Source organism: Heloderma suspectum, chromosome 3 (genome assembly GCF_057233095.1).
Source record: "Heloderma suspectum isolate Gila_16-S chromosome 3, 16-S_ref, whole genome shotgun sequence".
Lineage (NCBI taxonomy): Eukaryota > Metazoa > Chordata > Lepidosauria > Squamata > Helodermatidae > Heloderma > Heloderma suspectum.
The window spans coordinates 167042942-167056460 of NC_139460.1; the positions used below are offsets into that span (position 1 = coordinate 167042942).

General features: G+C 45.5%; 1 protein-coding gene across 3 annotated transcripts; it reads left to right on the plus strand.

Annotated features, from left to right (window-relative positions):
* Window positions 1–4342: 4342 nt before the first annotated feature.
* On the plus strand, window positions 4343–12702 carry PCDH20 (protocadherin 20). Of its 3 annotated transcripts, XM_084844862.1 has the most exons (3): window positions 4343–4911; window positions 5272–5480; window positions 7435–12702. In XM_084844862.1, the coding sequence occupies exons 2-3, from the start codon at window positions 5334–5336 to the stop codon at window positions 10159–10161; spliced, it is 2874 nt and encodes a 957-aa protein (XP_084700988.1). In that variant the 5' UTR covers window positions 4343–4911; window positions 5272–5333; the 3' UTR covers window positions 10162–12702. The 3 variants fall into 3 exon arrangements, with proteins under 3 accessions (XP_084700988.1, XP_084700989.1, XP_084700990.1); XM_084844863.1 differs by lacking the exon at window positions 5272–5480 and having other exon boundaries at window positions 4351–4911; XM_084844864.1 differs by having other exon boundaries at window positions 4366–5696.
* Window positions 12703–13519: the final 817 nt, after the last annotated feature.

Sequence of the window (13519 nt, forward strand, 5' to 3'; positions counted from 1 at the left end):
AGGCTCCGAGAAGGCAAGAGGAAATAGAAGCAGCAAATGGCTTGTTGTACAAGTAGAACAAGGATGCCCCTAAAAGAAACAGGGCACCCGCAGCAGAGTCTTGGGACACTTCAAAGACCAATGAGTTTGAACACTGGTCCATCTTAAAGAATTGGCCTGCGATTTGCATAGGAAAAATATCCCCATTGAAACAAAAGGGGGGCTTTCGCTTCCATATACAAAATGCAGGTGGGGGACTCTCCAAATCAGGGCCACAGGAGGGGGAAAATTATTAAACCTCCCCTACACTAGGATTCTGATCCAGATTAGTTCCCCCCACATTTACTTTGGAGGAAGAAAAAAGCACCAGTGTTGCTGCAGGCTAAGAGAACATGCTGCTTAGCCCTGAGAAGCAGTGTAGAAACAGAAGAAATACACAGTCTTAATACGTTACACCTACCAAAACACAAATCCCTTTGCTTAAAAAGAGAGACAGAGAGTAGTCCTCTGAACCTTGCCACTTCCAAAACTTCTATGCATGTGTGTGCACACACCCACAAAAAAAGCATGGTCATAGCTGCATGCTACATATTAAAGGCAGTGACCTGGTTCACATGACATGACAGCCTACTGTGGCTTAATTCACCCACGTGGACTGTTGCACGGTGCTGAGATCCTACGGGTGCCATTTTTGCATGGCGGCTGTCTTGCTGCAGCTTGTAACGTTGTGTGAACCCAGAAGTCAGGAACTGTTGGAAAGTTATACAACCCTCAAATAACCCATAGCTTGTTTTAGGGCTGTTTGAGAGTTGTTTAACCCTCAGACAACCCCTGCCGCCTGGGGTCACATGACACAAGCTGTGGCAAGCCGGGTGCCCACAGGGTATCATGCAAAAATGGCACCCAGCTCGACAGAACAGCCACCACAGGTAAATTAAGCCATGGTGGGCTGTCGTGACGTGTGAATAGGTCTACCGTAGCTTGGACCTGACAAGGCAGCCAGGGGGATCAGTGCACGACTCTGCAATCAGCAGAACTGAAAACGTACCAGCAATTTTTAAGGATACTTCCCTTACTTGTACTAAAGCACAAAATCTCAGGCTACATCTGCACCTTCCAATCCAGCGTGTCAGGAAAAGGAGATGGAGCAGCCTGAAAATACTTTGTATGTCACAAAGAGTTGCCATGGTACAGCAGTTGAAAGACTGAGCTGTAAACCCCTATTTCAAATTTCACAACAGCTAGTATGAACGTAGGTGGCCGCTCTCTCTCAGCCTCTCTAGCTGTGATGTGGGGAAAATAATACTGGCCTCTATTAAAGGATTGTTACAAAGATAAATTACTGAGAAAGGCTTGAATATTCAAAAAAGCACTCTATAAATCAGGGGTGTTGAACCTCAGACCCATGGCCAAATCCAGCCTATTTGGTGTCCCATTCTGGCCCTCTGAGCTTCTCCAGATGGCCACACAGCCATCCCATCTCTTTCTCCCAACCGCCAATCATTTGGTGGCCTCCCAGCTCTTGTGTGGTTATTTCCCATTCCAAAATGCCTCTCTGAAAGCTTAATTACTGGCAATAAGAACTTTAAGCAAAAATATGCTTAAATTTCTGGTATTTCTGGTCGAAAACTTTTGCCTTTATCCCCAAGAGCTTCACTGAAATTGAATACAGCCCTTGAACTGAAAGTTGTACAACACCCATGATATAAATGCTAAATATTGGTATAATAATAATGATGGAGATGATGACAATAACAACAACATCAAGCATGACTACTTTTTATTCTTCTTACAGACCAGTTGTGGTGTGACCCAGCACTAAACACTTCTCTGGGATATTAGCAGAATGAGGCCTCCAGCATCTGGTCTGGGCTAGTGTATGGGTCCCCAAGTGTACAAGCTAGAATGGAGGGGGTGGGGTTCAATGGCATTATCCACATATAATTTCCCTCTCATACAACACTACAACTCCAGGTCACCAAATGAAAGCAACTCAGTAAATTCAGGACTGAAAAAAGAAAGTGCTTCTTCACAAGATGCACAGCTAAAACCTACTACAAGATTCCCTACCACAAGATGTGCTGATGGCCACTACCTTAGGGCTACAATTCTATACCTGGTTTCCCGGGTGAAAGATTCTAATTCAATGGGACTTCCTTTTGAATGGGCATGCATAAGATTGCACTGTAAATGGCATTAAAAATAGATGAAGTAAATTCATGGAGGATAGGTCTAGGAGCCATGATAAATAGAACCTCTGTATTCAGGGATGGTATACCTCCGAAGATGAAGTGCTGGGAATAATCAACAAAGAAGAGCTTTTTCTCCTTGGTGCCCTGCTTGTGTGTTTGCCAGAGGCATTGGGCTGGCCATTGTCAGAAACAGAATTCTAGGCAAGTCATGCTCATGCCCTCTGCTCTGATGGAGCAAGGTTCTTTTTATGTTCACTATTATCCCATGGGGTTCCATCAAAAACGCACTTTGGGTTGCAGTCCACAAACGTGTGGCTAGGGCAATCCATAAAACAAGCACACTTAAATTAAGCGATTCTCTTGGAAGTGCTTTGTGAATCAAATTGCCCATCCTCAGTGGCATTGATCCACCATGACCTGGTTAAAGTGAAACACTTGGACCAAAGCCAATTTAGGCCCACCCCTGAAGTCATCAAGTGCTTCAGCTCCACTGGATTATGGATCTGGCTGTACATCCATTTGAACAGTGACAACTCTTTTAAAGTAAAAGAACAGCTTTTGCTACATTAAAGCAAAGGCTGGCTGGGGCATGCTGGGAGCTGTACGCCTTTTCTCTGTCTAAATATGCATAGGATTGTCATTGTGCCCTAAACCTTGAACATCAATTGGAGCAGGCAGATGCTGTGAGGTTGCTGGAAAGAAATCCACTCTCTTCCACCCCATGTATTGGTGATAGGAGTAGGTAACTTGCAGTTCTCCAGATGTTTTGGACTACAACTGTCATCATCCCTCACCATTGGCTATGCTGGCTAGGGCTGAGAAGAGTTGTAGACCAAAACATCTGGAGGGCCAGAAGTTGCCAACCCCTGCAGTAAAGAAAGGGAGAGATAACGTTGCTGGCACTTAGCCTACCTTGAAGGAAGCTGCAACATCTCTAACCTAAAAGTTCTCCCTTTGATCCCAGAGATCTGAGAGCAGGCTGTGGTCACTTAGGGCCATTCCATTCATGATATGATAGAAAAGCCAAGTTCCTCCAAGTGCGCACACTCAGACAGCTGCAGCCAACACTGACTTTCTGATCAGCAAAGCCTGAACTACATATAACAGTATCTTTAGATGTGGGCCTGCCCAGTCATGCTGAAAGCAGCAACTGGGGGTGCAACTGAAAGTGCCAGAGGTGAGTAGTACTGGACCCTTTTTCCTCCAGCTGCTCCCCCCCCCCCCGGCAATACACACTCTCTTTCCAGGGTCCTTTTTGTCCTAGCTGGCTAGCTGGCCCCAATGTTGAAAGTGAGCCTGGCTGGGAGGAAAGCAGCTGCAAAAGGAAAACAGAGTGGTTTTAACACCCAGGCAGCCATTCAGCACTTCTGATCATATACCCCCCAGCTTGGCTTTAGATGCAATTTGGGGGTGGGGGAACAGATCCACTGTACTCCTGTCACATACAGTCTGTAGAATAACCCACTTCCAAACAAGTCGGTCTCGTTCACACTATTTGTTGTTTATTCGGTCAGTCGCTTCTGACTCTTCATGACTTTGTGGACCAGCCCATGCCAGAGCATCCTGTTGGCCGTCGCCACCCCCAGCTCCCCCAAGGTCGAGTCCGTCACCTCCAGAATATCATCCATCATTCACACGCTACCACACTTCTAAATGTACACCTAACCCTTAGGCATACACCCCTCATGTGAAGCAGGCTGAGTGGCGAGAAACACACACACACAATACAGCAGCCCTCCCCAACCTGGTGCCCCCCAGATGTTTTAGACTTCAATTCCCAGAATTCCTGACCACAGGCTATGCTGGCTAGGGCTGATGGGAGTTGAAGTCCAAAACAGCTGGAGGGAATGACACCCTCTTCTTCCTATTTCATGGCCTTTTTATTCAAGCACGCCTTTGACATGTAAGCTGGTCTGTTGGGTGCTATTTTTATTGTTGTTTTTATTCTGTCATTTATTGTTTTTTATTGTGTCTTGAATGTATTTGTTTTATGATTGTTTTAATCAAGTTTTTTATTTTAAAATGTTGGTTCTTGTTATTGGCAGCCACCTTGAAGACTTTTGTGTGTGTTTTTTGGTAGCATAAAAGAAATAAATAAAGAGGACTCTTCCACAGATAAGCCTGAGCTGGCACTGAAGATAAGAACTGGGGCTGAGCCCTCCTTCAGGTTTAGAGAGGCGAGAGCATATACCGTAGAGCAGAGAGTGAAGCAGCGGAGTTGGGAAGGAGTCGTACCAGGCTAGCAAACGAAGCGCTGAGACCATAACGCGGTGGGGATGGCTGGTTCCTGTTCCTCAAGGGCTCCCACGGCAAAGAATCGAAGGCAGCGCTCCGGCTGCTCAGACGCTTGGTACAGCATTTCCAGCCTCTTCTTCTTCTTATCCCCTCTCTGGACGGGACTTTCCAAAAGAACATGACAGACCCGAAGCGCACACGCACCGAACGGCTTTCTCCGCGCGAACCTCGTCCGGCTGGCGCGCCGTTTGTCGGATCCCACTAGCCTGGTGGCCGGCGCGATTCCCTCCTGGCTGCCGCCAGACTGCGCCGACGCCCCACCTCTCCTCTTCCCCGATCTGCCTCCCGTGAAAGCCCTTTGGGAACGCGCCAGAAGAAGAGCGCAAGCTTGCGCCGCTCACTCATCTCGCGGGTCCGCTTGCGCGCTCCAGCGCCTGCCTGCGGCTGCCCCGCTTCCCAACGCGGGCAGCGACATCGAGGCGAGAGAGAGATGGGTCGTTCCGAGGTAAGCCCGGTCCGAGAAACGCGCCGCAATTAGGCCCCGCCCCGCGGCACGCGCGGCGGCATCGGCGCAGGCTGGCTTCGAGGCTGACGCGAGGCGAGAGTGCCGCCCGGCGCCGAAGCAGAGCGCTTTCGCTCCGGCGCAAGGCAGCGGGCCGGGCAAGCGCAGTCCCGCGCCTCGCACCGCGAGAGGCGACCAGTGGAACGCCGGCGGGCGCCTCCCTCCCCGGGGAGCCCTTTGTTAATTGAGCGTCCTGCGAGGCGATTGGCTGGAGCTCTCCGAGGCATTTGCATGAGCGGAGGCGCGGCGGCGAAGGAAGGGGTGTCTCCAGTTTATTTATTTTTTCTCCCCCCCGCGGCCAAGGGAGGCTCCCCCCCCTCCTTTTCTTCTCCCCACGAAGGAGACCCTCAGTGCCTGCGTTTGGAATGCGCCGCCGAGGGAATGAGAAGAGGCGCAGCTCGCCCGCAGCTCCAGGGTCCAGCTGGCTCCTTGGGAAGAGGCATCGGCAGCTGGCTATGGGGCAGCGATCCAGCCCTGGTAGCACCACAGCCGCCAGTCGGAGGAATCTGCCGGTACGCAAAAAAAATAAAATGCGTGCGCGCGCGCGTGTACACGGGATGGGGAGAAGGGACCAAACTCGAGGCTGAAATTCTGTGTGCCACACTTACTTGGGAGAATCCCGCAGAAATCGGTGGGACGTCTCTGAGTAAAGATGCACAGGATCGGGGCTGCTCAAGCCTCCAGGAAGTTGGGCAATAAAGATCGGACGAAACTTCGCAAATGAAGAGGTGAAGTGACGCATTTATCGTTTTGAGCTTATAAAAGCGATCGTTTTAAAAGCGGAGGGGGGGGGGATTAGAAGAGGCGCACCGTACTAGGGTTTTCCAAAATAGGCGGGGGAGTGTGAAAGCGAAGCAACAGTTTCAGGAACCAAGACTGCTAGTTCTGAATTTTAATTAGAGACCCTGCTGAAATTCACAAGAAGAAATTATTATTATTATTATTATTACTACTACTACTATTACTATTTAACAACAACAACAATATAGGTCAAAGCTGCAGTCCCATGCATGTACTTGGGAAATAAGTCCCATTGAATATGCAGCCTGATCTGTGCTGATTTATTTGGAAGTGTGTACACCCTGGACATCATCCTTTGTGGGCCTTTCTTCCGTTAACCGAGCGTGCAACCAGCTTTACATTTGGAAAACCGAGATGGAAACAGGAGAACTACTGTGTGTATGTTCAAAGGCATCCCAAAAGAGGTTTGCCCTCAAGTTGCATGGGTCAGCCTTCAAACTCCAAGAGCCTTGGTGCTCCACGGGAAGTGTGGAGAACAAAAGGGAAGCAATGTGAACAAATAGTACTGGGGATCCACGTGTATAGCCCATTCTTATCTGTGTTTGCTCCCTGATTTCAACAGATCTTAGGGTTGGAGCCATGACTGGTAAACTTCAGGGGAGGAGGATCCCCAACGTCAAAGCTGCTGTGGCTGATATTTATATAGGTGCACAGCAAGCTATGTTGAGTTGTGGCTGCATTGGCTTTGCATGATCTCTTGGCGGAGGAGATGAAAGGGTCAGTCTGTGGCGAAGGCATAGTATTTGGCAAAGGTGGATTTTCACTGATGCAAAGAAATGGTCCATTGGACAAATGGAGTCAATCCTTTTGAATTCATCTAAAAAAGAGAGGATGGCACCTGGGTGCTTCTTGAATGCTGCATGCTTGCTGGTTAGATTTTCTGAAAAGTTAAAAATACAAAATAAAACAGTGAGGTGTTGGTGCATGCTCAGATTCCTAGGATGACTGACCAGTGTCTTGTGTCAGTGATTATCTGTTTACCAATTGACAAAGACACTATATTTGAGCGGTGGGGGAAACTGAAACTGAAGTTTAAATATCAGTGAGTTTCCCCCTCTTGTTACGACACTGGTGCACCGTTCTACAGAGTGCACTGTGGGGATTTTTAAACACACATGTTTACATGCTTTATAGACATATATTCCCCCCCACACACCCCATTTAATGATTTCTTAATGAGTATTTGTTGTGAGAACATACTGTTAAGGATAAATGTGGTGGCATCTTAGGGTTGCAGCCATGACTGGTAAACTTCAGGGGAGGAGGATCCCCAACGTCAAAGCTGCTGTGGCTGATATTTATATAGGTGCACAGCAAGCTATATAAATATATATAGGTGAATATGGGGACTTGATGCTTCAGGGGTCAGTCAGTGGCTCTGTGGAACAGAGGGAGATGACGACCTATTTAGGTTGAAGACTGGCACTTTGTGTTATGTACATGGCAGGATATAGAGGTCATTGAATATGTACAGGATGATGTACTCAAGTCAGTTGATTTGTGTAGATAGGATAGTTAATTTGGTAGAGACCAAAAGATGTGTTCCAGTGTAAGGTCTTCCTTGGGGCAGCAGAATAGTGTGTGTGGGTGGAGTGATGAAGTGTATCACTGATGCTGACAGAGGACCATGTCATTCACTAACTTCCTGTGCATCTCTTTCCCCAGAACTTATTTATTTTCCTGCTCTTCCTTGGACCTTTCAACTGCTTTGCAAGCTACAGCCGTGCCACTGAACTCTTCTACAGCATCAATGAAGGGCTACCTGCCGGGTTCCTCATTGGGAATCTAGCCCAGGATTTACAGCTTGGGGGGGCAGCAGAGGAAGAGGGAGAGATGGCTATAGAGAGGGAGCAGAAGCCTGACCAATGGGGGAAGCCCCCTCTCTCCTTCAGCCTCGCCTCCGAAGGATTGGGAGGCCAGTACGTCAACCTCAACAACCGGACAGGAGAAATGCGCACCTCGGCACAGGAGATTGACCGAGAGGCAGTATGCACAGAGGATAATGTTGGCTCTAATGTGGTTGCCTCTTCCTTCTCCTCGCCAGTTCCATCCTCTGAGTCATGCTTGCTGTTGCTGGATGTTCTGGTGTTACCACAGGAGTACTTCCGCCTTGTCAAGGTGAAGATTGCCATCCATGATGTTAATGACAATGCACCGTGGTTTCCCATGCCACAGATACACCTCTTTGTGCCTGAGAATTCACCCATCAACACCCGTTTAGCTATTGAGCACCCAGCTGTGGACCCAGACATGGGTACCAATGGGGTCCAGACATACCAACTACAAGATGACTATGGGGTTTTTACATTGGATGTGGAGGAGAATGAAAGTGGGGAAAGAACACCTTACCTGATTATCATGGGTGCCTTGGATAGGGAGGACAGAGATGAATATATTACGCTCATAACTGCAGAGGATGGAGGAGTTCCATCACTGGTGGGCAGTGCCACCCTCACCATTGGCATCACTGACATCAATGACAACTGTCCGCAGTTCAATGAGACCCAGATTAATGTCACTGTCTTTGGGAATTCTAGCATTGGGTTGCACATAGCCTCTGTCCATGCTGTGGATGTGGACCAGGGAATCAATGCAGATATCACCTATTCCTACAGCCAAAAGGTATCCCAGTCATCCCGCACTTTGTTTCACCTTGATGAAAGCACAGGCCTTATCAAGCTTTCCAAGAGGATTAATGGTGACACTCCTCGTCTCCATCGGTTGAGTGTATTGGCCAATGGTCCTGGTTGCATTCCAGCTGTGATCACTGTGTTGATATCCATCATCAAAGTCATGATGAGACCCCCTGAAGTGATCCCTCGTTTTATAGCTAATGAAGCTGACGGGGTGGTTTATCTGAGGGAGTTAGAACCTGTGAACACCCCGATAGCATTTTTTACCATAAAAGACCCAGATGAAAAATATAAAGTGGAGTGCTATTTGGATGGTGATGGCCCATTCAGGTTGTCACCGTACAAACCATACCACAATGAGTACTTATTGGAGACTACAAAGCCATTGGATTATGAGTCTCAACAGCTCTATGAAATATCAGTGATTGCATGGAATACCGAAGGATTCCATGTCAATAAAAGAGTTAAAGTGCAGGTTCTGGATGATAATGACAACTCGCCTGTTTTTTCCCAACCCCTGATAGAATTATCAATAGAAGAAAACAATGGTCTCAATGCTTTTTTGACCAAGCTGCATGCAACAGATGCTGACAGTGGAGAGAGAGGGCAGGTGTCTTATTTCCTAGGGCCTGAAGCTCCTTCATATTTTTCTTTAGATAAAGTCACTGGAGTCCTTACAGTTTCCACCCAGCTGGATAGAGAAGAGAGAGAAAAATACCGCTACACAGTTAGAGCAGTAGATTTTGGAGTGCCTCCTCAAGAATCGATAGCCACCATCACCATCTCAGTACTGGATAAAAATGACAACAGTCCAAGATTTATCAACAAAGATTTCAGTTTTTTTGTGCCAGAGAATTTCCCAGGCTTTGGCGAAATTGGAGTTATAAGCGTCACTGACGCAGATATCGGGCAAAATGGATGGGTCGCACTTTCTGTTGTAAACGGAAGTGACATCTTTGTTATAGATACTGGCAAGGGAGTGTTAAGAGCAAAGGTCCCTCTAGACAGGGAACAGCAGAGCTCGTACACCTTATGGGTTGAAGCAGTTGATGGTGGGGACCCTGCTTTGTCCTCTACTGCAAAAATAACCATCCTTTTGTTGGACATAAATGACAATCCACCATTGGTTTTGTTTCCTCAGTCTAACATGTCTTACCTTCTAGTCCTTCCTACTACTCTACCTGGATCGCCTATCACAGAAGTCTATGCTGTAGATAATGACACTGGCATGAATGCGGTCATAGCATATAGCATCATTGGGAGAAGAGGTCCCCGGCCAGACTCCTTTAAGATTGACCCCAAGACAGGCAACATCACTCTGGAAGAGTCGCTCATGCAAAATGACTATGGCCTCTATCGGCTTCTCGTTAAGGTTAGCGATCACGGTTACCCAGAACCTCTCCATTCCACAGTCATGGTCAACCTCTTTGTCAATGATACTGTGAGCAATGAGAGCTATATTGAAAGCCTTTTAAGAAAGGAACCTGACATTAATATCGAGGAAAAAGAACCACAAATCTCTATAGAACCCACACACAAACGAGCAGCGTCTGCCTCTTGCATGCCTACTTTAGTGGCCCTGTCAGTAATAAGCTTGGGTTCAATAACACTGGTAACTGGAATGGGTATTTATATCTGCTTAAGGAAAGGGAGAAAATACCACAGAGGAGATGAAAATTTGGAAGTACAAATCCCATTAAATGGAAGAATTGATCTGCATATGCTGGAGAAGAAACCAGTGGAAATTTCCAACATCTGATGGTTTTACACAGACAGTCTCAACCAAAACCTACAAATTCTGAACAATGAATAGTTTCCCAAATGGGGGATTGTCAGCAGTAGCTATAATGAAAGACCACTGATTTCTAACTTATTATTATTGTAAATAGCTGTTTACAGGTTTTTTTTAAAGAAAGGGAAAAAGAAAAAAAGAAAATCAAATTCACCGTACAGCTTTTTTAAAAATGAAACTTTAGTGCTAACAGATAGTAACCTATCTTTGTAGACATGGGCATCACAAGACCCATCCATAAAGCAAGTCAGTATTCATAAAGTCAAAGGTAAGACAATGACACATTCGTTGTTACATTCTTCATTCCTTTAAGTCATTTTTGACCACAAGAGGGCATCATTAGACATTCCTGTAAATGGGGCTGTTTAAGAGAAAATGAAGAAGTATATTTTAAAATGTATTGTTTTTTGATAAAGGAAAAAAGAAAATAAAAGTGTGGGTTTGAGGTATAATAAATAGATGTTCTTTTGTATATATGTGAAGATGACAAGAAAATATGCACTGGTAAATCAAAACAGAATGTTTTATTACCTCAGATGTTAAATATATAGCTATATAGGAAAGGCATTAAGAAGAAGTGCAATTTCTTGAGGGTGCACACCATCCTTTGTGAGATTGTGAACAGAAATGAGATGTTCACTTTTCACTCAGTACAAACACCATAAATTATTTCAGCAGTTTGCTCACTGTTATGAAATATTATCATCTGTATTTCTTGGGACAAATGAAAATATGCCACTTGGGATCCAAAGCAATCCATGGGACAGGAAAGGGGTTGTGTTAGCACAGCTCCTTGAGCCTCGTGGAATGTCTCCCTGGAAGGTTCTCCAAGCCTTGTGGGATCTTGTCAGGATGCCCGAGGGGTTGCCACGAGAATCCTCCCCCCCCGTCCCCATTTCCAAAATACAACAGCCTGATCCTGTACATGTTTACCTGGAAGTTGTGGCACTGAGTTCCATAGCATTTCCATCATAGCCCCCAAGCAAGAGTGCATAGAGTTGTAGTCTAAATGCAAAAAAGCAAGGGAATGGTGAAATGTCAATTATTTTAAGGGATTGTCCATTACTTGAGAATAGCAAGAACCATTAAGCTACCATTCCCAATACAGCAAAGCAATCCATATGTGGAAACAGGTTTCCATATACCAAAATCCATATTAATGTCATACCTTTATTATACTTTAATAAAGTATAATACTTTATTAGTTCAACCGAAAGATTTTTTTTTAAATGCAAGCTTTTGAGATCTCCAGATCACTACATCAGGCAAAATGTTATAAAAACTGGGGGTCTGGAGTGGAGGAAGAATACCAGAGGGAAAAATGACTTGATGGGGAAGTCACATTGTCTGCGTGTTCAGAGTCCCAAGATGGAATGTGGGAAGAGAGGTCTGCAGATTCAAATCAGGCTATATGGGTCACATGATGGTTACAGGAAGAAACTGCTGCTGCTGGGATGAAGACAGGGAGAAATGTTAGGTCCTTCATTTTTTAAGATATAAAATCCAGTGGTTCTCAGAAATGTTTTCTATCCTGGGTGAAGTACATGGGATCCTTTTACCATTGGACCACAGAGAGAAATCTGGCAGTCTTCATATAACAAGCAAGAGATAATTTTAGATGCTGTTCTCAGTGTATATAAATGATAACTGAAGTGAAATTGGCTTTCCATATTTAAATTGTCCTTCTGGCTCTGATTGCTTAGTACAAAAACATACTTTAGCGGAGAAAGCTTACATCCTGTTTATCACTCACACACCACCAAAGGGATGGTTCCCACTGCCCCATATAGACGATAAGTGCTGTCAGAGCTTAAAATCCTCATTATCTGTTGAGAACTGGGGGACAAATCTTTGCATGTAGTATCTTACTTGCTGCATGCAGGAGCTTTGGATTGGGGCCTGCAATCTCCCTTTACAGCTCCATCCTCCACTACAGTTAAAATTATATATATTTTAAGTCTGGTAACCCCAAGTTTAACCCTAAGTTGCTGTCAGTGATGTTTTGTAGTTCAGCAATCTGTCAGTAGTATTGCATCACTTTGGTTGTAGACCTTTTTTATGCAATGTTTCTGAATTAGATCTTTCAAATGGGATGCTCCTCATTGTCAGTAATGTGAAAGTTTAGTTTTATATGTTGACTCTCTTGATTAGTATTTTGTGTGAGGGAACAGCAGCTAATTACTGCTTTTTGGCTCCCTTCCTTTTTATCTTAGTCTTCTGGAACAGAACTTCCCCTTCTAAAACCAGTGACATATCTTCCCAGTTATTTAGACACCTGTCTGCCTCTGCAGCTACGCAGCAGAGGGGTTATCAGCAATGCACACCTTTAACGTTGATTACAAGAGCTGGGAAACTATCATGTCGGATTCCTGCATCACATTTATCTGTGTAAAACAAGGCCAATGAGTGTTATGCTTAAAACAGACACTTTTCTTGAGTTCTGACAATATGTCTGTACTGTACCAAAAGTGTTTATATGTCTGCAAATAAAAAACTCTATATTTTCATAATCTTTTTATCTGTTAGCATTTTATGGAATCTAGGTATCTTTCTCTCTTACACTTTACAGCGTGTAAAGTACTCCTGAATTTAATCCAATGCTACTTTGCCTGCACCAGGAGTAGACAACATGGAGCCTGTGGGCACCAATGTGCCCCCAGACACCCTTCTTGGCACTATCAAGGTCCCTTTCCCCCCCACACACTTAAAAAAAAAATAACTTTTTTCCAGGCATCTGGGATCAAAGTGAGAGCCTCCAGCTGCTGCCATCTTTCCCATGAATGCCCCTGGGCTACTTCAGAGACAGTTTTAGGAAATGAAGATGGTGGGTGGCTGCAGACTGATGTTTGCCTCTGCAGCACACCCAGCCACCATGAAAAGAAGGAAAAACAGAAAAAGGTGCTGGACACTGTAGGTACACAGTCATTGGGGCAGGTTATTTGTCCTTTGGGACTAGCCACACTTCTCATGGCAGCCATTGTGTGGTGACCGTGGCACCCACAAACGTTTCTCAAAATCCCAAATGTGCCCATAGGTCCAAAAAGGTTGCCTACACCTGGCCTACACAGTCTTTACCAATACAACAATCTGTGATGTCAAAGGCAGGTTTGAATAAAACGTTGGTGTACATGGTCTTCGGGACATAAATGATATAACAAATGAACATGTAGATTTGCAGAAAATAGTGGGTTACCAATAGCAGCCGCAGTGCAAAGTTCGAATGCTTCCAAGGGCTGGTTCTCATATTCAGGAACACCACTTGATTTCAAGTCTTGACAGTCGACTCAACCTGAATGCCTGAACTGATTTAACTGAAAAAGCATAG

Coding starts and splice junctions, on each gene's coding strand:
- PCDH20 (XM_084844862.1), top strand. CDS start 5,334: ATGCGCCGCCGAGGGAATGAGAAGAGGCGCAGCTCGCCCGCAGCTCCA. Junction 5,481..7,434: donor CCAGTCGGAGGAATCTGCCG/GTACGCAAAAAA, acceptor CTCTTTCCCCAG/AACTTATTTATTTTCCTGCT.